The 25621-nt window shown below is 39.9% G+C and overlaps 6 protein-coding genes across 6 annotated transcripts; 5 read left to right on the forward strand and 1 right to left on the reverse strand.

Annotated features, from left to right (window-relative positions):
• Positions 1-1002: 1002 nt before the first annotated feature.
• Positions 1003-4943, forward strand: LOC110058196 (uncharacterized). Its single transcript, XM_020764787.2, has one exon. It carries the CDS (start codon positions 2017-2019, stop codon positions 3016-3018), a length of 1002 nt encoding a protein of 333 aa, XP_020620446.2. The 5' UTR covers positions 1003-2016; the 3' UTR covers positions 3019-4943.
• Positions 4944-6525: 1582 nt separating this feature from the next.
• On the reverse strand, positions 6526-7711 carry LOC110058502 (histamine H2 receptor-like). The gene has a single exon (XM_020765153.2). It carries the CDS (start codon positions 7483-7485, stop codon positions 6532-6534), a length of 954 nt encoding a protein of 317 aa, XP_020620812.2. The 5' UTR covers positions 7486-7711; the 3' UTR covers positions 6526-6531.
• A 3689-nt stretch (positions 7712-11400) lies between these two features.
• On the forward strand, positions 11401-13343 carry LOC149111624 (dopamine receptor D1.S-like). Its single transcript, XM_089289798.1, has one exon. The coding sequence runs from the start codon at positions 11401-11403 to the stop codon at positions 12475-12477; it is 1077 nt and encodes a 358-aa protein (XP_089145924.1). The 3' UTR covers positions 12478-13343.
• A 1800-nt stretch (positions 13344-15143) lies between these two features.
• LOC110058179 (5-hydroxytryptamine receptor 1D-like) lies at positions 15144-16436 on the forward strand. The gene has a single exon (XM_089290558.1). It carries the CDS (start codon positions 15144-15146, stop codon positions 16215-16217), a length of 1074 nt encoding a protein of 357 aa, XP_089146684.1. The 3' UTR covers positions 16218-16436.
• A 3318-nt stretch (positions 16437-19754) lies between these two features.
• On the forward strand, positions 19755-21603 carry LOC110058191 (5-hydroxytryptamine receptor 1D-like). Its single transcript, XM_089289871.1, has one exon. The coding sequence runs from the start codon at positions 20237-20239 to the stop codon at positions 21308-21310; it is 1074 nt and encodes a 357-aa protein (XP_089145997.1). The 5' UTR covers positions 19755-20236; the 3' UTR covers positions 21311-21603.
• A 2442-nt stretch (positions 21604-24045) lies between these two features.
• LOC110058397 (dopamine receptor D1-like) lies at positions 24046-25328 on the forward strand. Its single transcript, XM_020765047.2, has one exon. The coding sequence runs from the start codon at positions 24225-24227 to the stop codon at positions 25212-25214; it is 990 nt and encodes a 329-aa protein (XP_020620706.1). The 5' UTR covers positions 24046-24224; the 3' UTR covers positions 25215-25328.
• Positions 25329-25621: the final 293 nt, after the last annotated feature.

The following is a 25621-nucleotide window of genomic DNA, read 5'->3' on the forward strand; positions in this document are numbered from 1 at the left end:
TTTCTATTGCAAAAGATTCGATATATTCATTTTTTTTTTCTTTTTTCGGTCACTGAATCGGCAAATGTGATTCCTTTAATGTTGTAAGTAAGCTTTCATCTATCTTTTAATTTGGACTTTATAAGCCCTAGTTTTCACTATTACAAATAAAAACCCTGAAAGACCCCGCAAAAAGGTTGTTTGGTATCGACAGGCTGCCAGGCTATTTGATTATTTCAAGTGCAAGTAAAGGCAAATGTAAATTACCAAAGACACATTTAGCCAGTAGGGATTGATGGAGATTTATGATGTCGGCGGCGGCAGTCGATATGGCTTCACACTAAGTATGAATTTACTAGTGATTTAATCAGTTTGTTTGTTTTCAGCTTCATCTCTTGGACATCGTGAAAACAACTTGGCCATTTCAAGCGATATTGAACAGATGCTGTTATGAGCTGAATTTAATTTCTCGGAAAGTGTAATTACTGCACGAACGAAATGAAATCGTTGTCGGTCGCAGAATCGTTAGTTTTAATGAAAAACTATGATGTTATCAGTTTCAGTATCAAAGAAAATGGGCCAATAGAAACAAGAAACAAAACGGTTTTGTTTTATTACAAACTGATTTTCAATGGCTTCAGTCGATCTCAATCGCAAAACATTTTGGTTAATACACAGTGAATACAAACCGCCACCACTGTGAAAAGCTTTAAAGGAGGCTATAATTTTGTAAGCTCAGTGAAGAACACTTGTTCCCGTGGGTCGCAATCGCATAAAAAGGCGGCCGTGATATCGGTTATTAATACTAGCGGAGAAAAGTCGCAATTTAAAAAAGCATTATTTTGTCCCCGTGGTAATTAATATCTACTAGTTGTTTGCAAAACATCGTTACGTGGTAATGAAAGTCTTTCCAGATGCTCAATTTCATCTCGCTCATCATTACTGTTTTCATAGGCCTGCACATTTATCAGTATGCAGATGAATCACATCTTCAATTCGTTTATTGTCACGGTCGTGCGCTTCAGTCGAATGCGAAACCGGCCGGAATCTTTTATCATTAAAATGATATTCCATCAACCTCACAGTGAGATTAATCCGGCTTACTTTGCATTCGGCTCGGTACGAGGTATTTTGAAGTCGATCAAAGACTTTTCGATATGATGTGAAACGGTGCTTTAACTGGACAACGGACTGCTTAAGACGGCATCCAGTGGGGCCGTATAGAGGACAAATTTTCCTATCTATGCATTAAGTTTACACAGGACACCTTCTGATTGCTATTACTCACGAGAAAACGGCCTGAATAAAGATCCTCGTGGGCGGAAATCAAGAATAAAGTCGATAAAGGTGGAGAAAAATATCTTTTATAAATCTCGGTAAACCGCATTGCACACTTTATCACCAGGGGGTCGAGGAAAATGATCGAATTCTGATTGCTTTGTGTTTTCAAATGAGCTAAAAAACCATAACAGGTTTCTCGGCAGGATGTTCAATTAGGACACCAGCAGAAACCATATAAATGAAGTGACAAATCTGTCGCTGTACTTGTCTTCTTGAAGATCAAGACAATTTTGACGTTAGTTTTTGGACAGGTGGAAGCAAATAGAAAGTGACTAAGCGAACTGACCGTTTGCACGAGAAATAGATTGATCAATTATTCGACTGAGCAGACGTAACCTCAGCAGATATCGCCGTGAACGCACGATCATTCAAAGATATAACTGTATTTGCAAGGAAAACAGCCTTCCAGGAAGTCTAAGCTAGTTGTTTTATCTCGACTCATCGACCAAAACAGCCAAGTTCCCCATCGCTATCTAGAAAGGTTAGTTGGTTTTGGTGTGTCAAAATTGACAACAGCGACAGAAAAACAAACGTGCACGCGAGCTCGATAGGAAAGAAACAAGTTCTTTATTTAAGGCAACAAATAGATCTCAATAGGTTGACAATCAAAGACTATACCGAAGGGGAAAGGAATTGAGAAGAAACCAATTAAACAAAGGAAAGAAAACTTGTTAAACACGGCGTGGAAGTCGCAACATGGCTGTGAATGGGAGTGCGGAGCCAAACCGATCCGCCCATCTGGAAAATCTTCTTTCGTTGTACATGAAGTTTGAATTCGCCGAGGGAATCTGTCTTTCTGTCATATCCTTATTAACGGTATCAGCCAACATTTTACTTCTGATAGCAGTGTGGAAAGATCCCGAGAAAAGCTTTCGATCGCCAACTACTTATTTCTTAATTGGACTTGGGATAACAGATCTTCTCACAGGCGCCACAACGGAGCCATTTTTTGCGCTCTACTACATCATGCGTTTTCTACGTGGCGGCAAAAACATCCCCGCGTCTATTTCTCGTCTCTACGAAGTGGGACAATCAATTTCCACCGTGACCATAAGTTCCTCGTATCTGATAATTCTGGGTTTGTCCATGTCGCAATATATTGCCATTAAGTGGCCTCATAAGTACAAAGTTTTAATCACAAGGAATCGCGTAATTGTCAGTGTTTTGCTTAGCTGGCTCTACTTCATATGTTTCATTCTGGTTCTAACCGTTTCACCGAACATCGATACAGATTTGTTTCTGAAGGTAGACCTGGCATTGCATCCCGTTTTAATTTCATCTGTGCTGTTTATAACCTTGATTTTACTGTACAGAGTTTTTATGAAGCAAGTACAACAGAGAAAATCTTTCCGAGATTCCGAGAAAAAACTACAGGGCGCCCCTCAGGGAAGATCGGATAACCTTCAACGTCAGTTTACTATCGTGACGTTTTACTTGGCCGCGATTCTTCTGATATCAGCTTTACCTCATATCGCTGTTCAGTTTGTATGGTTGTACGCGAATCTTCCCACGGAAGGTATTTATTACATCTTTATGGCGCTGAGAATTCGAGATCTGTTGTTGTTCCTTAAGGTGGCGCTTGACGCATTCATTTACGCCTGGCGATTGCCAGCTTATCGGCAAGCGTTGAAAAAGTCATTGAAATGCTTAAAGGCCACAAGAAAACCACAGTCGGAAGAGGAGGAAATACAGTTGTGATCGCTTTAATTGATTGAGGTTTAATGTCATTGTGCGCAAAAAAAAAAAAAAAAAAAATTATGAGAACTAGTCCAAAAACTGTGACATTTCATTTGAGAATATAGTTGTTGCTTTTTGTTGAACGAGCTCCTGTGTAAATTAATAAATTGGACAGGAAAGCCACGTCTTGTACAGTCAGACTCTTGGGAAACTAAACGAAAACAGAATGATCGTTTGATCATGTGACTCCCCAGTCTAGTTGCTAAGAACTATGACGTCCAAATTTATAACGTCAAGCGTTCTTATCAGTTTCAAGAAGAAAATATCTTCACTTTTTACGACAATGTTATGAATAATCAGTATTGCGGTGCAAAGAGATATATAGTCAAGGTTTGGCGTAAGTGTGTCTTAATAAATAATTCAGTAACAAAATAGGAAATAAGTCATAATAGAAAATCCATTGACGTTGACACTATGACATGTGTCAAGGATCTTAAACCAATCACTATGCGTGTGGACCTAGACTGGTTTTATATTGACCTTCTTTGACATCTTTGATTCCGATATATTTTCCACTGTACGTAAATAGATTTCTTTTCTGTTTCTCATCATTTCTGATTTGCATCATCTGAGATTGAAAGTTTTTGTGAATACACCTGCCATGAGGGTACTTGACTAGATGCGAGGTCTTCAAAATGCCAATCCGATTTCTGGCATATGAGCCTTCTAACTGCAAAACACTGACAACAGTAGAAACAAACTTTCCTTTGAAAACCGTGGGAATCACCATGCGTGCGCGAACAAGATTTCGTTTTTAATCGTTTCTCCCGTGCGTCTTGAAGAAAATTTGGTAGTTTCAATTCATTAATGACCTTTCTTCCTTACACCTTAGTTTTTAAATTACCGCACCGTGAACGATAAAAGTTTGGCATGACAGCAATATTCACCAACGTTATAGTTCTCTCTTCATGTTTAATTAAGACAATTTTACGAGGTTTTTCTTTGGACTTAATGCAGAATTTGATTTTTGCCAAATTGGTTTTAACGACAAGTCTGTCAATTTACCCGACCAACTTATAATTAAAAGGAAACGAACACTGTGATAATTGGGGTCAATTTCCTGTCTCTCTCTCAAGCCCAGTTATTATTCCTTCTCTTAGTGAGGGCGGGTTTATTTTCCTCGGTATGGTTGTATTGGTTATCAATCTATACAGCCCCGTCCACACTGCGCTAGTGGAATTTGAAAACGGAGTTTTCACTCTAAAAACGCATAAAATGTTTTCCGTCCACACTACGCCGGAGAAATAAAAAGCGCAGCAATCGCCGGTCATTTTGGATTTGTGTTTGAGGAAAACTCGGTCAAGGAAATCAAATGATTATCGTGACGCAATTGTTTTCGAAAAGCCCCGTTTTCAAAATGTTTTCCGTCCACACGAAAACGAAAAACTGGCATTTCAAATTCCTCCGGCTGGAACATCGTTTTCGAAAAGCTCCGTTTTCGTGACGGATTAATGTGGACGGTAGGCCTAAACGTAGAAATGAAGCTTCGTCTTCATATTCCTCTGGCGCATTTTGGGCGGGGCCTAAAAACACCAAATGTTCGAGCACGTTTGAGTTTCTTTGGTGTACCAAATCCTACAGATTTCATTTCTCTTGATCGGCTGATTATATACAAGTTATATATTAAGCTGCCAACGGTGAAATATAGATATATATTTTTGTGCTGTAATTTATACTGAATGGGTAAGTTTTAGGGAATTGAAGAGAATTTTCTGTCTTCTGACAGACGATTAGTTCACGAATTAGTGGAGACCAGCTATTAAAAGAAGTACTTCTCCCGAGCTCGGTTTGTCGCCTTTGACAAAATACATTACTAAAATCAGAGTGTTTTGAGAGTTTTTCGGTTTTTATTTTCCATGATTCGCAAAAATACGTTTCCGCAAAAATGGCGAAATTATACATACAAACATTACATGAAGAATCTTGGTGCCATTTATTTCGTTGAGAAACAAAACTCGAGGGATACGCATCAAGTGGGCATGGTAGCGTAGTTTTTGCTGATCCATAGTCGGTCACTTTACAAATAAAAATTTAAGCAATCTAATTTTATTCACCTGTTTTGCGAGGCTTGCAACGGCGTGAAACTACTTCATCGATCGATGCAAGACGTAAACAGGTGTCCTAACGAGCTCTAATAACTTCTTGAATCTAAAACTCTCCTTTCCACCTCGAAAACTTAACGTACCAACAAAATTTACGCTGTTTCTTACACCGATAAGGTGACCTGTGATGCTAATTAGGCGACCCGAAGCAAAACGAAGAAATTACCTTTGAATTTGGTAGCCATGAAGTTCTGTAACTCTATGCTTCGTGCAACACCAGCTGACCCCACTTAAACTTTTTTCAGGCTGCGAATCAATTCATTTTTGGATTCGTTTTGCCTTTTCACAAAAGACTGCGCTTTGCTGCATGTCGATTTTCTTTCACGTTAAGATGAAATAATCGCGTTTAGATCAAACTCGGAAGTGATGCGTTTTTGAAATTCCTTTCAAGACCTCGTGATTAAGAAAAAATGCCCTCTGTCTCAGCCAATCGTGCAAAAAGGTGTCCGTGTTCATCCAAAGTTTTGGGTAATTATGAATAAAAATGTTTTTCACTGCTTTTGCGTTTTGTGTAGTTTGAGATTATTCAAACTCAAAACGGAAGGTCAAACAGTATACAGAAAACCTCACCGCAAATTTACAAAATTCAAATCAAAATTCTCGCTTATCCTGGGTTAGCTTAATCGGGTTTTGATCAATTCGGCCCAGCAGCTCCGCTTTTAGGCTTGGCTAAATCTCTATATTAGTTACACGAGACAAACTCTGGGTTGGCTCTGCTTACTGTTCTGAACCGACGATCACCTCTTTTGAAGATTTTCACAGCTGGTTTCAGTTGGCCCTGAAAATCCGGCACTAAATTGAATGTTTCATTAGGAGTGATTTTAATACCGAACTCGTGCAAACCCTTGATACACCGATTTTCGTAGTAGTCTATTTTTACTCCGATCACAATAACTCTCTTGACTTCATTAGCAACTCACTCACCCAGCTCACTAACTCGCCTTCTCGCTTATCCACCCACGCACACTCGCACCCACGCACACTCGCACCCACGCACACTCGCACCCACGCACGCACGGGCGCCCGCGCAACCGCTTTTCCACCTGTTCAACACGATACATGTACCCCATTAAGCGGTTTAAGTGGATTAGACATAATTTACAACTTAGCGTTAATATATGTGATAATTTTGATTGGATTAGTAAATTCATATTTCATGTCAGCGTGTCTTTCTCTTGAAGAAACGTTCATAGCATCTCTGTTACTTCAATTCTGCTTTTAGCTGTTGAATTACTCGTAGTGTTTTCCTTCTAAAGAAGAACGTACAGCAATAAAGTTCTTGAATAACCAACGTGACCGTACGCCACGTATGCATGGCCGCGCATCTCATGTTTCTGGCGGGGGCGTGTGAAGTATCTTTTACACGAATGTTTCATGATCCCAACTTGTTACATGACAGTAATTTTAAGGTAGCGCGTCGAATGTCAGCCCTGTAGAAGGAATAAATAAACGGATTCACTGAGGACTGCACGATAAAGAAGAAGATCGACAACTTTTGAAGGAGCATGTTCGAGCTAAGGTCTGTCGTTATCACAGACCGAATGTTAAAAGAGATTCGAGGAATCCAGGACACCACGAAAACAAACACGACGACGGCACAAGCAATTGTCCCCTTCCATTTGCGAGCCATTTCTGTTTGGCTCTCTGTGCTGACAGTTTTGTCTGCATCTTGCGTATTTTTAAGGGCGAAAACCTGATGGGCTTGCTTCCGAATGGTCCGCATGATTTTGATGTTAACGACAGAGATTATTATGCACGGAATGAGGAGGACAACAATAAGAAGTATCACATTGTACTTGTGGTTGATCGCGCTGAGTTCCTCGCCAGTGAGCGTGTGGTTCCAAAAATTCCGGATCAGAGCCACCGAAAACGACAGGCTCCAGATAATAATTATGATGAAGATAGCCCTGCGTCTGGTCATCAATACGGGGTACTGCAAGGGCTGGTACACCGCTAAGGCGCGATCATAAGAGATCGCAAGTAGATTGTAAATACTCGACGCAAGAGCGATGTCTTTCGAGCCTTCCATGAACCAACAGTACCTGCTCACAGAGTACTCCAGACAGCCAACACAGAACAGCGAATAACTCGGCACCACAACTGCGGCCATAAGAATATCAGTAATGGCCAAAGATGCGATAAACAGGTTCATCGGCTGCCGTCGAAGTCGAGGACGGGTCGCTATGGACAGGAACACCGATACGTTACCAAGCAGAATGACAGCGCCAAAGGCGATGTTAAGAACCATGAATGTTGTCTCTAGTGCCTGGTCGCAAGATGAACGATCACTTATGTTTGCCTCTAGAAGTGAGTTGTTCATTGGCATCTCCTTTTGACCGGTTTCTGATCTTGTCACAATTCTCACTTGTCCGTGAAGATGGCAAAGTCGATTTTTAACGATAAAATTTCCCAGACATTTGTGTAGTCGTAATCGGCTCGCACGATAATAACTTGCTCTTGTCCTGGTGAGACCGACAAGGTAGCGATGATCGTATTTGAAGGCAAATTGTCGCGGAAGTATTCAAACACCTTGTTTGATTGCTGGGCAAGTTCGCGAAACTAGTTTCTGACAATAAACTGCGTAGGTCTGCCGCAACTTTGGCTGTAGTATGAAGGCGAAGGATATTCAATTCCCTCAGATAAAAAAATTAATGACTTTGTTTCGTTTATCGAGAACTCTCTTAGGCGCGTAACAACTGAAATGCTCTTAGCTTCTGAATGCACAGCTTCAAGTACTAAGTCTAAAGATGTTGGCTTTAATGGATATTTTTTCATATACAAATGATTTGCCGTCAAATGGACTTCGCGAAACAAAGACTGTACCATAATAGAATAGAAAGGAAAGAAGACCAAAGAAGGCCTCAATTAACTGACGCATCTATTTGAAACTAAACATATGGTCGTAGTTGGTTTTTAAAGAACTAAATATCTTTAAATTGCACACAACCTTTTTCAGATGTAATGCATGGCTTATGTGAAACTTATGATTTTTCCGACGCAATTAAACACTGATGTAAATATTTATCATTTATCATTGAATTATTATCATTTCGCAAACTTTTTGTTCGTTTTGAGATCCAACAGCCACCTAGTCATGCAAGATGGCAGCGCAATATAGGTTCTTAGCTGACTATAGAGAGTCAACAACAACTTTGGTAAAGAACAGAATGTTACAAAGACCACTTGAACGTAATGTCCGCTCTCAATCAAGTGTTTGCTTTAGCTTTCTCAGTAGCGATATAAATTTTGTCAAAAAAAGTGCAAAAAACGATAGAAAGTTCGATGCAATTAAAACTGATTTCCGAGGAGAAAAGAAAACAAATGAATAAGCGAAGATATTTACATCGCACGATAACAAACCAGGCAGTGCCAGACAGAAATGCTCGCTTGATTAAATAGAAAAACGCGACACGTTGTTGAGGGTTGTTATAATACTAAACCATGATGAATTCTACCAAATTTTGTACTTGATCAAGATGGATTAAGTGCTGGTCTTAAAGTGACGTACAGGCAACGCCAAAAAATTTACTCCGAGGGTTTTAATTAAAAGAAATTCATATTTTGAAAGCTTGAGTACTAAATTTCGTATATCAGTGAAAAAAAACACTGGGCCGCATACACGATGGAATTGTATTGGTGTAGTTAGCTAAGGTTAAGAAAATATCTCCTCTAAAAGTCTCATCCTGTTTCATGAAACGATCAGTGAAGAGATTTTCTCTCCTTATGGAGTTTGTCACTGTCCCAAATTAAGTAGCATATAAGCAAGTCGTATTCTCAAGCCACCAACTTTGGCTGTCAAACGAATATTTTCCGTTTCATATACTTTCCGATTTCGTGGAGAATATATTTTCAACCGAGAGTGAGGTCAATACGGCAAAGCCGGTGGTTTGAGTTTCCCGTAAAGACCGAACGTTCAATAAGTCAATAAGTTGGTTATTACATGGTTTTCTGCTTTGTTTTTGAAGGCCTGCAATCGGCCCGTGGGCATTACAAGAATAATGCCCTCTCGTTAGCCAATCAGAGCGAGCGTTAAATCGGCTACAAACACAAGCCATATAATAATGATGAAATATTCTTCGTTAAAGTAATCTGGTAACCCGCAAATAGCATCAGCTAATTGAAGCAGCAAGTGACGTGCGCGAAAAAATAGCGACAAAAATACTAAAACAGAAAGACAGACAGACAGACAGACACACACACACAAAAAAAAAACAAGGAAAAAGACGAATACAGCTACGGGTTATGACAAATTAACTAAAAGAAGGCAAGAAAAGAGACCAAAAAGCTTTCTGTGAAGACAAGCTTGTGACTCTAGAATGTCTGGAATAGGGTTCGGGTTAGTATCTTGAGCTATGATTGGTCGGGGTTTCCAGAGGCAATGATTGATCAATCACAAATCACGTACTCATGTGCTAATTGATCATTTTGTTAAAAAGTTGACAACAAGCCAAGTGGCCCGTCAGGCCGGAGATTATCCCGGTTTCTGTAGCATGAAGCGACCAGGAGTATTTCTACTCCCCCTTGGATGAGATGTTAGCTCATCGCAGGGTTACCCCCCAGCATTACATTCGCCGGTACTCATTTATACACCTGGGTGGAGAGAGGCACTGTGAGAGTTAAGTGTCTAGCCCAAGAACACAACACAATGTCCCCGGCCAAGACTACTCGATCCGGAGCACTAACCATAAGCCAACTGCGTCTCTCACGAGGGAGCTTCAGCAACGACGACGGCGACGCCGAGAACGACGCCAAGTCAAAATTGAATTTATATTTTATCAGTGAAATTCGTGATTGTCTAGATCTGTTCAGTACCCTAATGGCTCTAAAAACATGCTCCAGCTATATATGCAATGAGAGCGTTCAATTCCAAATGTAAATACAGAAAATTAGCCTTAGTCGTTCACGTTCCTCACTATGCAGAACTTGGTCATTTCACGTTCTTGGGGGACTTAAGCAATAACGACGGCGACACCGAAGACAACCCCTAGTAAAGATTGAATTTATATTTTACCTTCGAATTTCCCAATTGTCTAGATCTGTTCAGTACGCCTATTGATCGCAGAATGTGCTCAAGCTAAATATGTAACGCCAGCGTTCAATTAATATTCCAAATGAAAATACGAAAATTTAGCCGCCGTCGTTTGCGTTCTCCAAATACTTGGTAAAACTTGGTCATTTCACGTTCTTGTTTTGCAGAGGAAGGCAAAAAAATATATCAAGATTTATAACGCACGTGCACTGCTATTGTTTTGGGCATTAAACCTCTTGTTTGGTGACGTTCTCGTTGCCGTCGTGGTGGTGGTTTGCTTAAGCTCCTTATTACACGAAAATAAACGCTTTACGGTCATGGTGCGTGCTTGTTTCAGGTTACGTCCCAAAGACAACAATAACTCTGAAGGGTCTCTTCAAGTTTATGGATAATTATTGCAGTAATGACCAGTCCGGTAGTATATACCCTTAGAAATGTACTCAAACATGACATAAGCTGGTATCATTAGATCCCATCCTGTTTATTCAATGAGTATTGCGATCGATTTTCATTGATACACCGGAAAAAATACTTGTCGATGAGCAATATTTACGATTTTTCAAATTCAATATTCCTGAACAATTCTTCCTTGAGTTCTGGAGCACAAGGAAGGGTTTCAGCCTACGTTTAGCACCGTATTTGAATCTTTAGAATTCCTTATTTTGGTAAACACAATTTCTTTTAAACAAGCCGAAGGCGAACATGCTTTCTGTCAGTAAATACATTTCAGTAGGTAAATTGAAATTATTCCAGCTGTCACTTTTTTTTTTAATGAGAAGCTTGTGCAAAGTAAACGACAATTCAAATTGAAGTTGTCGAAAGTACGTTCACGTTTACTGTTAGCTACTGTTAACCAATATCTTGGGATGCAAATATATAAAAGATGCTGGATATGAAGGTGTTATTCGCTCTCTGAACAACCGGAGCCGACTGGACAATTCTATTGTAAACATCTGCGGCTACTCATACCGGCTACTGGATGAACTTTTCGCCCACGAAGATACCTTCTTTCTATGCACAGCTTTCGCCTTAAATGATATTTAATGTAAAGATACAGAGGTGAATTAAGCAATACTTAGGCGAAAAACATTATTCGAAAAGATTATTGTGAATTGAGAACGTAACGATAGCCGAAGCCCATTGAAAAACGAAGTCGTTGCTAAGGAAGGGTTAGAAAGTTCTGTGGCAGTTTGTTGATACTCTTGAAGGCCCATGATGAATTTCTCGGTTTTTCCTTCTCCGTCAACCTTGGCTCCGAAAAACGTTCTATCAACACCGGGCGAAACGTTGCAGCCGCAAAATGAATCTGATTTCAAGACACCGCTTTGCAACCAACGTCTTGATGAGGTGTTTTGGGTTGTAAACGGTATCATTGGTGTAGTGATTTTACTTGGGAACAGTTTTACTTGCACTGTGTTCTTATCAAGTTCTTACTTGAGGCGAAACTACATGAACATCTATTTGCTCAGCCTGGGTGTCGCTGATATTTCAATGGCCGTGTTAGTGGTACCAGGGTTCGCCGCATTCTGCAGTGGCTGCACTTACAAATGGAGCGAGTACTGCTGGATTTTTGGAGGCGCGAGAGATATATCATTTTCTGCTACTGTCCTCAATGTACTAGCCATCACCTACGACAGATACACGGCCGTCATAAGACCGCTTCATTACGCATCCACGATGACTAATCGTAAAGTTTTCACCATCCTCTTTGCCTTCTGGGTCACACCCCTCGTTGTCTCGTCCCTGAGAGATATTTGGTTTCATTCGTGGAGTGAAGAAGCAGTTAAGAAGGCCGAAACAGTTCACAATGCAGTCCTTGTTACAATCTTCGTTTTCTTGCCTCTTCCAGTGTTGTTCATTGTAAACCTTCAGATTATGAGGGCTATCAAGAGTCATGGAAGTCGGATTCACGCAGATATGGTCGAACGAATTCATCTGCCTTTCCAGTCTTTTACAAACGTCACGGCTACAGGATCTTCCACGAGGGAATTTGGAAACGAACTCGTGTGTAATGCAGATTTAAATGCGCAAAATCGGAGGAACACTTTACGACGAAGAAAAGGAACTTTGTCCTGTGTTCTGGTAGTTTTTATTTTTATCATTTCTTGGCTCCCGAGAGCTTTTCTAAATTTCTGCAACCTTTTAGGCCGACGAGACTTAACAAGCCCCATGCTTGTAAAACTTTCTTTGTTTTTGCTTTTCTTTCAGTCTTCTGTCAACCCTGCGATATATTGCTTTCTTAGAAATGATTTCCGCCAAGCAGCTAAGCGGTTAATTAAATGGCGTTAACTGTAAAAATCATTAGTTCCTTAAGCTTAAAGTAAATTCAGTTTTTGAGTTTTAATCTGACAGATAGATGCGAAAAAACTGAACGCTTTTTGTTCATAATTAATCACATTGAGCAGACATGTTTGGTTGGTACAGAAGGTGTGAAAATTAAGTATTCTGACGAAATTAACAGATTTAAATGTTAGAAGACTAATTGAAGATAGAATTTTTCAAAATAATTGCTTGAGAAGTTGAAAAAATATTCGTTGTAGTTAATGTTGGCACTTTGTTCTCATTGTAAAGTAGCATGCCGGATTAAGTGCCTCAGAATATCTTTTACAGTAAAATAACAATTAATATGGCAACAGATAGAGAAACTTTAATTGTCATTTTATTGTAAAGATGTGTTTGCACAAAAAACCAGGTGAAATACTTGGCTCGATTTCCGCCGCTCTCTCGAGTCCCGTCAACTTGGGGATAGCAGAGAGAAGATATAATTAACAGAACCATCTCTACAACTGTCTTGCAGGCTTCTGTCGAGAAACGGACGCTCCACGTATATCTTCACCCTGGAGTTCCCCATATTCAATCTTGTTTTCTTCAAGTTTATTGAGAAACTGCGTGGCGTTTTTCTCATTTCCTCACTAGTGAAGATATTGATATATATTTTTCATTTTTTTATTTTCGTTTTTTATCTGCACGTACGTATTTTGAACGAGCTTTTAACTCACTAGACGATACGTGGGTAAATAAATGATTGATTGATTGATGTCGTCATTTCCCGCTTTTTCACGGTTTTTTATGCAAACAGTCATTGCCTATAATAATCGAAAAAAAAAAAACATTGTTACTTGCAATTGAAGATATGACCAATCACAAATCACGTACTTATGCGCTAATTAATCATTTTGTTAAAAAGTTGACAACGAGCCAAGTGGCCCATCAGGCCGGAGCTTATCCCTGTTTCTGTAGCATGAAGCGGCTAGGAGTATTTCTACTCCCCCCTGGATGGGATGCTAGCTCATCGCAGGGTTACCCCCCTCATTACATTCGCCGGTACCCATTTATACACCTGGGCGGAGAGAGGCACTGTGAGAGTTAAGCGTCTTACCCAAGAACACAACACAATGTCCCCGGCCCGGACTGCTCGATCCGGAGTCGAGCGCACTAACCATAAGCCAACTGCATTTCTCACGAGGGAGCTTCAGCAACGACGACGGCGACGCCGAGAACGACGCCAAGTCAAAATTGAATTTATATTTTATCAGTGAAATTCGTGATTGTCTAGATCTGTTCAGTATCCTAATGGCTCTAAAAACATGCTCCAGCTATATATGCAATGAGAGCGTTCAATTCCAAATGCAAATACAGAAAATTAGCCTTAGTCGTTCACGTTCCTCAGGCTACGCAGAACTTGGTCATTTCACGTTCTTGGGGGGCTTAAGCAATGACGACGACGACACCGAAGACAACCCTTAGTAAAAAATGAATTTATATTTTACCTTCGAATTTCTCAACTGTCTAGATCTGTTCAGTGCGCCTACTGGTCTCAGAACGTGCTCAAGCTAAATATGTTACGCCAGCGTTCAAATAATATTCCAAATGAAAATACGAAAATTTAGCCGCTGTCGTTTGCGTTCTCCAAAATATGTAGAACTTGGTCATTTCACGTTCGTGTTTTGCAGAGAACGGCAGAGAAATGTACAAAGATCTATAACGCACGAGCACAGCTATTGTTTTGCTCATTAAACCTTTTGTTTGGTGACATTCTCGTTGCCGTTGTCGTCGTGGTTTTCCTAAGCTCATTACTCGAAAATAAACGCTTTACGATCATGGTGCGTGCTTGTTTCAGGTTACGTCCCAAAGACAACAATAACTCTGAAGGGTCTCTTCAAGTTTATGGACAATTATTGCAGTAATGACCACTCTGGTAGTATATACCCTTAGAAATGTACTCAAACATGACATAAGCTGGTATCATTAGATCCCATCCTGTTTATTCAATGAGTATGGCCATCGATTTTCATTGATACACCGGAAAAAATACTTGTCGATGAGTAATATTTACGATTTTTCAAATTCAATATTCCTGAGCAATTCTCCCTTGAGTTCTAGAGTACAAGGAAGGGTTTTAGCCAACGCTTTTTTTTTAAATAAGCCGAAGGCTAACGTCCTTTCTCTCTGTAAATAAATCTCAGTAGGTAAATTGAAATTATTCCAGCTGTTATTTTTTTTTTAATGAGAAGCTTGTGCAAAGTGAACGACAATTGAAATTGAAGTTGTCGAAAGTACGTTGACGCATACTGTTAGCTACTGTTAACCAATATTCAGGGATGCAAATATATAAAAATTGCTGGATATGGAAGTGTCATTCGCTTTCTGGAGAACCGGAGCCGACTGGACAAGTCTATTGTAAAGATCTGCCGTTACTCATACCGGCTACTGGATGAACTTTTCGCCCGGCCGACAAAGATACCTTCTTTCTATGCACAGTATTCGCCTTGAATAATATTCAGTGTAAATATACTTATGTGAATTAAGCAATACTTTGGGGGAAAACATTATTCGAAAAGATTGTTGTGAATTGAGAACGTAACGATAGCCGAAACTCATTCAAAAACGAAGTCGTTGCCAAGAAAGGGTTAGAAAGTTCTGTGGCAGTTTGTTGATACTCTTGAAAGCTCCAGATGAATTTTTCGGTTTTTCCTTCTCCGTCAGCCTTGGCTCCAGAAAACTTTCTATCAACGCTGGGCGAAGCTTTGCAGCCGCAAAATAAATCTGATTTCAAGACACCGCTTTGCGACCGACGCCTTGATGAGGTGTTTTGGGTTGTAAACGGTATCACTGCTGTGGTCATTTTACTTGGGAACAGTTTCACGTGCACTGTGTTCTTATCAAGTTCTTACTTGAGGCGAAACTACATGAACATCTATTTGATCAGCCTGGGTGTCGCTGATATTTCAATGGCCGTGTTAGTGGTACCAGGGTTCGCCGCATTTTGCAGTGGCTGCACTTACAAATGGAGCGAGTACTGCTGGTTTTTTGGAGGCGCGAGAGATATATCATTTCCTGCTACTGTCCTCAATGTATTAGCCATCACCTACGACAGATACACGGCCGTCATAAGACCGCTTCATTACGCATCCACGATGACTAATCGCAAAGTTTTCACCATTCTCGTTGCCGTCTGGGTTACACCCCTCGTTGTCTCGTCCCTGAGAAATATTTGGTTTCATTCGTGGAGTGAAGAAGCAGTTAAGAAGGCCGACACAGTTTACAATGCAGTCCTTATTACAATTTTCGTTTTCTTGCCTCTTCCAGTGTTGTTCATTGTTAACCTTCAGATTATGAGGGCTATCAAGAGTCATGGAAGTCGGATTCACGCAGATATGGTCGAACGGATGCATCTGTCTTTCCAGTCTTCTACAATCGTCACAGTTACAGAACCTTCCACGAGGGAATTTGGAAACGAACTCGTGAGTAATGCAGATTTAAATGTGCAAAATCGGAGGAACATTTCACGACGGAGAAAAGGAACTTTGTCCTGTGTTCTAGTGGTTTTTATTTTTATCATTTCTTGGCTCCCGAGAGCTTTTCTAAATTTCTGCTACCTTTTCGGTCGACGAGACTTAACAAGCCCCATGCTTATAAAACTTTCTTTGTTTTTGCTTTTCTTTCAGTCTTCTGTCAACCCTGCGATATATTGCTTTCTTAGAAATGATTTCCGCCAAGCAGCTAAGCGGTTAATTAAATGGCGTTAACTGTAAAAATCATTAGTTCCATAAACTTAAAGTAAATTCAGTTTTTGTGGCGAGATCTGACAGATGGACGCGAAAAAATTGAACTTTTTTGCTTGAAATTAATCATACTGAGCAGACATTTTTGGTTGGTACAGAAGGTGTGAAAAGTAAGCATTCAGACGAGATTAACAGATATAATAGATTAACAGTACGTGGGTAAATAAATGATTGATTGATTGATGTCGTCATTTCCCGTTTATTTACGGTTTTTTGTGCAAACAGTCATTGCCTATAATAATAATAGAACGAAAATTACATGGTTGCTTGCTATTGAAGATATGATTTTTTTTTTCTCGTGTTAAAAGAACAATTTCTTACTCACTCGGCATGCTTCTTTTTTTTTTTTTTTTGCTATGCTCGTTTGAAACACTGTTTTCCCACTTGAAAATAAGGGAGTGTCCACACTAAGCCGCTTTATTTCTACGATTTGCCCTACCGTCCACACTAATCCGTCGCGGAAACGGAGCTTTTCGAAAACGCTCTTCAAACCAGAGGTATTTGAAAACGCCACCTCTCTGGTTTAACGTGAACAGAAACCGTTTTGAAAATGGAGCTTTTGGAAAACGATGACATTACGATATTCAAGTGATTTCTCAGCCCAAGTTTTTCTCAAACACAAATTCAAAATTACCCGCAAAATGCCACGCTCAATATATCAATATTTTAACATGGCTCCGAGGCTAGATTCCAGGACAAACTTCTTTATCATTCGATACATTTTTTTCTTCCTTTTCATTGACCGAAAGCCAGTCACATGACTTGCAAATAATGTTCTGTTCATACGTAGTACCGTCTTATTAACAAATTGACGTCAGCTTTTCGTGCGTCTCTCCTCTCATTCATGATAAATTGCGTCATAACATTGTCAAAGTGGCTGTGGAACCACGAGCCGCAGGCGAGTGGTTCCGCAGTAAACTTTGACAATGTTATGACGGAATTTATCATCAATGAGAGGACAGACGCATAAATAACCGCCATCAATTTGTTTTTTACAATAACAAGACCCCAAAATGGTCAAATGCCAGGAATAAATGAGGGGAAAAGACGCCATAAACTTGCCGTAAACAAAGACAAGTGAATTTTGTTCAAAATGACGCGAACAGTGTCAATAGATTTTTTTCGCTTTTTGATTGGCTACTTAAAAAAGTCCATAAAATCTTATTGATTAAAAAGTTGACAGTTTGACAGCTGAAAGTTGAACTAAAAAGCTTGCATAAATTAAAATTTTATCTGTCTGTGCTCTTATTGATGATAAAAATGAGCCAATCAGCGCGCGAAAAATAAGACAGTTATTGTAAAATGTGTTTTGCTGCAAATAATATTCTGCTCATGCGTAATTGTAACCATGATCTCTGGTGAAAAATGGCAGATTGCTCCCCTGAGCTGTCAGAGAGTGACTTAAATAAGAAAACTAACTTGATGATCGAATGATAAAACGATTATTGAACTCAGTTATCGCAAAATGTCGTTATTTGTCAGTGTCTCGCAGATCAATTATTTGCCTCAGCGTTCGGCTTGGGCAAAGATAATTGATCTGCTCTCCACTGACAAATCACGATATTTTGCTCAACCTCGTCCAATAATTATTAAATATTTGGTGTAGTTTTCTTTGTATCCAAGTCTGTTTTGGGAATTGAGAAACAAAAGAAACTTTCAAAATTTATAATTTTGACCCGAAAGTCTCGGAGCCATGTTAGAATATTACTATATCGATCGTGGCCTATTGATGCGTTTTAGAATTTCTCCGGGGTAGGGAGGACGGGCCTAACATCATCTCTCTCTATTTTTTTTTTTACGTCTCCTCCAAGTAATATGTGCACGCCCATGCGGATTCTCACAGCGCGGGTCATCTCTATTTCTTTCAACGCTTGCGACAAACTGCTGAAAACAAAACGCGACATGCACGAGGCATGTGGCTTGATTTATACACTTACATGTATTCGGACTGCAGTCTTAAGCATTTCTTTGAATAAAGGTTTACTGTCTGAGGTCCTTTACTCAGTAAAAAATTACAACGGGAGTTGCAGAATTAAGACTGTGATTGGCAAGTCAATTGCACAAGCTTTGAAGAAGCTCTCACGGCCTTTGTGGTTAAGGTAAGCATTTCAATTTACTTTCCACAATAAATGCATCTGATATTTACACTGTAGCACTAAAAGCGACTTAACCCAACCTTGAACTGCTAAATACTTCAATTAGACAGGCTTATCCGCTGCAATAAACTACCTAGTCAATAGTCTCGGTGCGTGCAAAAGTAAATTATATGAGTTGCGTTCCTAGCAGTCAGTTCTCGTTTAATTGTTTAGCTATAACAAGCTCACTGAATGATATAGGCGATCAGTTCCCAGTTTCCTTAGTATATTTCGCGCTCACTCTCAAGAGAAAGAGAACGCCTGGGGAGGGGACCAAGAAACCACAACTATAACAAGCTTTGATATTAACTACTTATTAACCGAGAGTGAGGTAGATCAACAAGGCAAGGCTGTGGTTTGAGAATTTCCCGTAAAGCCAGACCGAACAATAACGTTCGAAGTTAATAAGTTCTTTATTATATGGCTTTTTGCTTTGTCTTTGCAGGCCCGCAGTCGGTCCGTGGACATCACGGGAGAACAATTCCTTAGAGCTAGCCAATCAGAGCGCACGTTATGTAGGCTACAAACACAAACCATATAATAATGATAAAATATTCTTCGCTAAAGTAATCACAATCCAGAAACAGCATCAGCTAATCGAGAAGGGAAGTGACGAGCGAGAAAAGTACGGATAGAAACAAAATACCACAGGAGAAAGGCAAGTTACAAAAATAGGAAAAAAACGAATAATATACAGCTACGGGTTATGACAAATTTACTAAAGGAAGGCAAGAAAAGAGACCAAATAGCTAGGTATCAAGACCAAATTGTGGGGCTAGAATTCCTGGGTTAGGTTTGGGTAAATATCTTGAGTTGTGATTGGCCGGTGGTTTCCAGAGGCAACCATTGACCAGTCACAAATCAGGTACTCATGTACTGAAAATGTCGCAAAGACTATTTACTGACAGATAACGCGAAAATAAACGTTTGAACGTCGCGATCATGGTGCGTGGTTGTTTCACGTTTCCTCCCAAAGACAACAATAACTCTGGAGGGTCTCTTCAAGTTTATTGATAATAACTGCAGTAATGACGTTTCCGGTATCATACCCTGAGAAATGTACTCAAACACGACATTTGCTGGTATCATTAGATTCCATCCTGTTTATTCAATAAGCATTGCGATCGATCTTCATTGTTACTCCGGAAAATTGTCGAACAGCAATATTTACGATTTTTCAAATTCAAAGAGTCACGAAAAATTCTTCTTAAAGTTCTATAGCCCAAGGAAGGGTTTCCGCAACCTCTTTCCAATATAATTTCAAGCCGTTTAAATCTTTAGAATTCCTTATTTTGGTAAACATAATTCTTTTTTTAAAATTAGCCGAATGCAAACATCCTTTCTCTCAGTAAATAAGTCTGAGTCAGTAAAATAAAATATTATTCCAGTTGTTAACTTTCTTTAATGAGAAGCTTGTACAAAGGGAACGATAGTTCAGTTTCAAGTTGTCGAGAGTAGGTTGACGTATACTGTTCGCTACTGTTAACCAATATTTTGGGATGCAAGTCAAAACCGCTCGATGTACAAGCGTTATTCGCTCTTTGAACAACCGGGCCCGACTGGAAAATTCTATTGTAAAGATCTGCAGCTGCTCATACCGGCTACTGGATGAACTTTTCGCCGACAAAGATACCTTCTTTCTATGCACAGCTTTCGCCTTGAATGATATTTAATGTAAAGATACAGAGGTGAATTAAGCAATACTTTGGGCAAAAACATTATTCGATAAGATTGTTGTGAATTGAGAACGTAACGATAGCGCTAGCCGAAGCTCATTCACAAACTAAGTCGCTGCCAAGGAAGGATTAGAATGTTCTGTGGCAGTTTGTTGACTCTTGAAAGCTCCAGATGAATTTCACGGTTTTTCCTTCTCCGTCAACCTTGGCTCCGGAAAACTTTCTGTCAACGCCGGGCGAAGCTTTGCATCAGCAAAATAAATCTGATTTCAAGACACCGCTTTGCGACCAACGTCTTGATGAGGCGTTTTGGGTTGTAAACGGTATTATTGGTGTAGTGATTTTACTTGGGAACAGTTTCACGTGCACTGTATTCTTATCAAGTTCTTACTCGAGGCGAAACTACATGAACATCTATTTGCTCAGCCTGGGTGTCGCTGATATTTCAATGGCCGTGTTAGTGGTACCAGGCTTTGCCGCATTTTGCAGTGGCTGCACTTACAAATGGAGCGAGTACTGCTGGTTTTTTGGAGGCGCGAGAGATATATCATTTTCTGCTACTGTCCTCAATGTATTAGCCATCACCTATGACAGATACACAGCCGTTGTAAGACCGCTTCATTACGCATCCACGATGACTAATCGCAAAGTTTTCACCATTCTCCTTGCCTTCTGGGTCACACCCCTCGTTGTCTCGTCCCTGAGAAATATTTGGTTTCATTCGTGGAGTGAAGAAGCAGTTAAGAAGGCCGAAACAGTTCACAATGCAGTCCTTGTTACAATCTTCGCTTTCTTGCCTCTTCCAGTGTTGTTCATTGTGAACCTTCAGATTATGAGGGCTATCAAGAGTCATGGAAGTCGGATTCACGCAGATATGGTCGAACGGATGCATCTGTCTTTCCAGTCTTGTACAAACGTCACGGCTAAAGGACCTTCCACGAGGGAATTCGGAAACGAACTCGTGAGTAATGCAGATTTAAATGCGCAAAATCGGAGGAACACTTTACGACGAAGAAAAGGAACTTTGTCCTGTGTTCTGGTGGTTTTTATTTTTATCATTGCTTGGCTCCCGAGAGCTTTTCTAAATTTCTGCAACCTTTTAGGCCGACGAGACTTAACAAGCCCCATGCTTGTAAAACTTTCAGTATTTTTGCTTTTCTTTCAGTCTTCTGTCAACCCTGCGATATATTGCTTTTTTAGGGATGATTTCCGCCAAGCAGCTAAGCGGTTAATTAAATGGCGTTAACTGTAAAAATCATTAGTTCCATAAGCTTAAAGCAAATTCAATTTTTGTGTTGTGATCTGACAGATGGATGCGAAAAAACTGAACGTTTTTGTTCATAATTAATCATATTGAGCACACATTGTGGTTGGTACAGAAGGTGTGAAAATGAAGTATTCAGACAAAATTAACAGATATAAGTGTTAGAAGACTAATGAACGATAGAATTTTTCAAAATAATTGCTTGAGAAGTGGAAAAAATGTTCGTTGTAGTTAATGTTGGCACTTTGTTCTCATTGTTAAGTGGCATGCCGGATTAAGTGCCTCAGAATATCTTTTACAGTAAAATAAACAATTAATATGGCAACAGATAGAAAAACTTATAATTTTATTCTAGAGCTGTGTTTACACAAAACCAGGTGAAATACTTGGCTCGATTTCCGCCGCTCTCTCGAGTCCTGTCAACGTCTCCGCACCTCACCCCCCCTTCGACCACCCCTCCCCCCAAGTGCTCCTTTCCCAAACAGTGGCTGGTTACCTAGCCTAGTGAAATCTCCATTGTCCTTTTTTAGAATTTCGATGCATTGTCCTTTTTTAGAATCTCGATCTTAGGTTGCCCAAGCAAAATCCACTCCGCTCATGGGATTGACGCCTTTCGCTTAATTTTCGAATCTTTACTTTGCCGGAAAGTATAAATTTTCGATTCTACCAGTAATTGACAGTTACGGTTTATTTGAGCTAAAAAATTGAACCACTGTAATGATATTGGAGATTTAGTCTTTGATTATGTCTATCGCAAGAGAAGATCAAGGTAAGAGAGTGAATCAGATAGGCTTTATTTCCAAGGAAATCTTTCTTAAGTTATTTTTAGACATGGTACCCAGTTCTTTCGAGGATGTTACTCGTGCGATGTGTGAACAACAAAACTACCTGAGACGAAATGGCAGAAATGCGGAGAAGTGGAGAGCATATATTCAACTACGATGAAAAATCCTGGGAGGTCATCAGTTTGGGCATTTTCCGACTATTTTGCTTTCGTTTTATAATTTTTCTTCCGGTGTCAGGCTATCCTCAAACAGAGTGTATGAAGACACCGCATAAGTCCAAATAGTAAAACCCAAAATTCACCGTTTCGGGTTATGCTACTCTGTTAAACGTAGAATTTGTTGATGGCACGTTGTTGTTTAGCTCAGGACTGCCGAGAAAACTAACTAGGTACGTAGCTCGAGCAAAACGTTTAAATCATACAAGAAACAGCACTAGATTTATATTACAAGGAAATTGAGAGTTCATCGGCCCAGGCCGCGTGGCCGGGTCTTGGGCGGAATCAAAAAAGATGATTGAGATGACCCTCTCTGAAAAAGGGGTGGCCTGGGCCAAGAGTACCCAAGCGAGCACTTACAAGGTTATCTAGGGAAGAGGACACGAAATAAACAAATAGGCGTGCAGAACGGTTTATAGTAATGCCATAGTCATTTTAGGGTTAACTCATAGTTAGCAGAGAGAAGATATAATTAACAGAACCATCTCTACAGCTGTTTCACAGGCTTCTGTCGAGAAATGGACGCTCCACGTATGTCTTGGGGTTTCCTACATTCAATCGATCTTGTTTTCTTCAAGTTCATCCAGAAGCTGAGTGGCGTATTTCTCACATTCTCACTAGAGAGAATATTGATATATATTTTTCATTTTGTTATTTTCGTTTTTTTATCTGCACTTATACCTACGCATTTTGAACGAACTTTTAGCTCACTAGACGATACGTGGGTAAATAAATGATTGATTGATTGATTGATGACGTCATTTCCCGCTTTTCACGGTTTTTTTATGCAAACAGTCATTGCTTATAATAATCGAAAAAAATTACACTGTTGCTTGCAATTGAAGATATGGATTTTATTTTCTCGCTTTTAAAAAAAACAGCAATACCTTACTCACTCGCTATGCTGTCTTTTTGTTTTTTATTCTCGCTATGCTCGTTTGAAAAACTGTTTTCCCGCTTGAAAATAAGGCAGCATCCATCCACACTACCCCCGGAGAAATTTGAAAACGCAGCCTTCTTTCTATGGTTTGGCCTACCGTCCACACTAATCGGTCGCAAAACGGAGCTTTTAGAAAACGCTCTTTAAATCGGAGGAATTTGAAAACGCCGGATTTGTGTTTTAACGTGGACAGAAAACATTTTGAAAACGGAGCTTTTCGAAAGCGATGACATCACGATAATTACGTGATTTCTCAGCCCAAGATTTCCTCAAACACAAATCCAAATTGCCCTGCGATTGATGCGTTTTAGAATTTCTCCGGCGCAGGCTGGACAGGGCCTAACATCATCTCTCTCTACATATTTTTGATCTGCTCCTCTCGCCCTCGCAAGTAATGAGTGCGCGCTCCTGCAGATCATGGCGCGGGTCATCTCAATTTTTTTCAAAGGGTGCGACAAACTACTGAAAACAATGCGGACATGCACGAGGCACGTGGCTTGTTTTATACACGTATTTCGACTACAATCGAAAGCATTCCTTTTAATAAAGATCGGCACTGTCTGAGGTCTTTTACTCAGTAATTTTTTCATGGGGAGTTTCAAAATTAAAACTGTGATTGGAAAGTCAATCAACTGCACAAGATTTGAAGAAGCTCTCATGGCCTTTGTGGTTAAGGTAAGCATTTCAGTTTACTTTTCACAATAAAAGCATCTGATATTTACCCTGAACACTAAAAGCAACTTAAAACAGCTGCCGAAAAACCAACCTTAAACTGTTAAATACTTTAATTAGTCAGGCTTATCCGCTGCAATAAACTTTCTGGCTAATATAGTCTCGGTGCATGCAAACGTAAATTATATGAATTGCGCTCCTAGCAGTCAGTTCGCATATGTTCAGTTATAACAAACTCACAGCTAGCGCCTGCATCCCGAATTTCGATCTTTGGAGGCTCAGCGATGCCGAATATTTCTGCACTTAATCAGTCAATTCTTAGGTTTCCTGGCCCTCCAGAACTTCCCGTCTTCCACCCTAATGTTGGTGTAAGCGACGATGATGAAAACTGCAGCAAAAAGCTAGATTTTCTCTTCTGGATCATTAACGGTGTCATCGGAGTTTTTATTCTGTCCGGAAACACTGTCACTTGCGCGGCTTTTCTTCGCTTCGAGAACCTCCGGCGCAGCTATATGAACCTTCTCTTGCTCAGCCTTGCCATTTGTGATGTTCTCATGGCGGTCACAGTCACACCTGGATATGCCGCTTTTTGCACTGGCTGCCGATATGGCTTCAGCAAGTTTTGTTGGGTTTTCGAAGGCGGCAAAGATGTCTGTTTTCTGAGCTCCACGTTTAATCTGCTAGCGATCTCGTATGACAGACAGTTGGCCATATTTCAGCCACTCAAATACCAGACCAAGATGTCGCGAAAGAAAATTCGATACATTCTGTCGGCGGTTTGGATTGGTCCTCTCTTCCTCGCCTCTGTAAGAAACATATGGTCCCACAATCAACCGCCGCATGTGGTTGAACAGTGGAACAGAACCTATTCATACATTCTCCTGTGTGTTTTTGTCATAGTTCCTATTGTGATCGTCAGCGTTATCAATGCAGCAATTTTCACCGCCATTAGGAAACAAAGGCGAAGAATAACCGCCTTCAACTGTAACAATTACAAATACTGGTGGAAGAAGAAACATCGCATGCAATATATACAAATGCGAAAGGGAACTCTTTCATGTGTGTTAGTAGTTATTACTTTCGTAGTCTGTTGGCTTCCTAGAAATTTTTATTACTTCTTTTACTTGTTCAACCATCCCGAGTTTGTTACTCCGTTACTAAGTAAAATTTCAGTGACTTTTCTCTTGTTCCAATCTTCGACAAACCCTCTCATTTACTGTTTTTACAGAAGGGAGTTCCGCCAAGCCGTCAGAACTTTAATTAAATGTCAGTAGTGTTGAGCAAGCCTCATACAGTTTTGATTCTACTAGTTACGTCATTCGGATAATTTATGTCAATCAAGATATCCCAACAGCTGATGTAAACAATTAAAATGTCAAATTTAATAATTCTTTATTGTTTTCTGTACTCTCTCTAATTTATATTCGTTATTTTGCGGTTCCGCTCATAAAAGTTGTTATGTAAATAAGTACAAGCGTATGGACTAAGTATATAACTCAGTGTTTTTGGCTGAAAATGTTTGATTTAAACAATCGCTTTTGGGCAGGGGGCAACAGGAAACGGAGACCCGGGCACAGGAGGGGGAGAACTCTATGGGAGGCGGGGAGAGAGAGAGAGAGAGGATGGAAAGTAATTAAACATTGCGTAATTTTTGTAATACATGAACAGTCACCATTAAAGG

Source organism: Orbicella faveolata, unplaced genomic scaffold (genome assembly GCF_042242905.1).
Source record: "Orbicella faveolata isolate gen_17 unplaced genomic scaffold, um_ofav_v1 contig_2, whole genome shotgun sequence".
Classification (NCBI taxonomy): Eukaryota; Metazoa; Cnidaria; class Anthozoa; order Scleractinia; family Merulinidae; genus Orbicella; species Orbicella faveolata.

Coding starts and splice junctions, on each gene's coding strand:
- LOC110058179 (XM_089290558.1), top strand. CDS start 15,144: ATGAATTTTTCGGTTTTTCCTTCTCCGTCAGCCTTGGCTCCAGAAAAC.
- LOC110058502 (XM_020765153.2), bottom strand. CDS start 7,485: ATGCCAATGAACAACTCACTTCTAGAGGCAAACATAAGTGATCGTTCA.
- LOC110058191 (XM_089289871.1), top strand. CDS start 20,237: ATGAATTTCACGGTTTTTCCTTCTCCGTCAACCTTGGCTCCGGAAAAC.
- LOC110058397 (XM_020765047.2), top strand. CDS start 24,225: ATGCCGAATATTTCTGCACTTAATCAGTCAATTCTTAGGTTTCCTGGC.
- LOC110058196 (XM_020764787.2), top strand. CDS start 2,017: ATGGCTGTGAATGGGAGTGCGGAGCCAAACCGATCCGCCCATCTGGAA.
- LOC149111624 (XM_089289798.1), top strand. CDS start 11,401: ATGATGAATTTCTCGGTTTTTCCTTCTCCGTCAACCTTGGCTCCGAAA.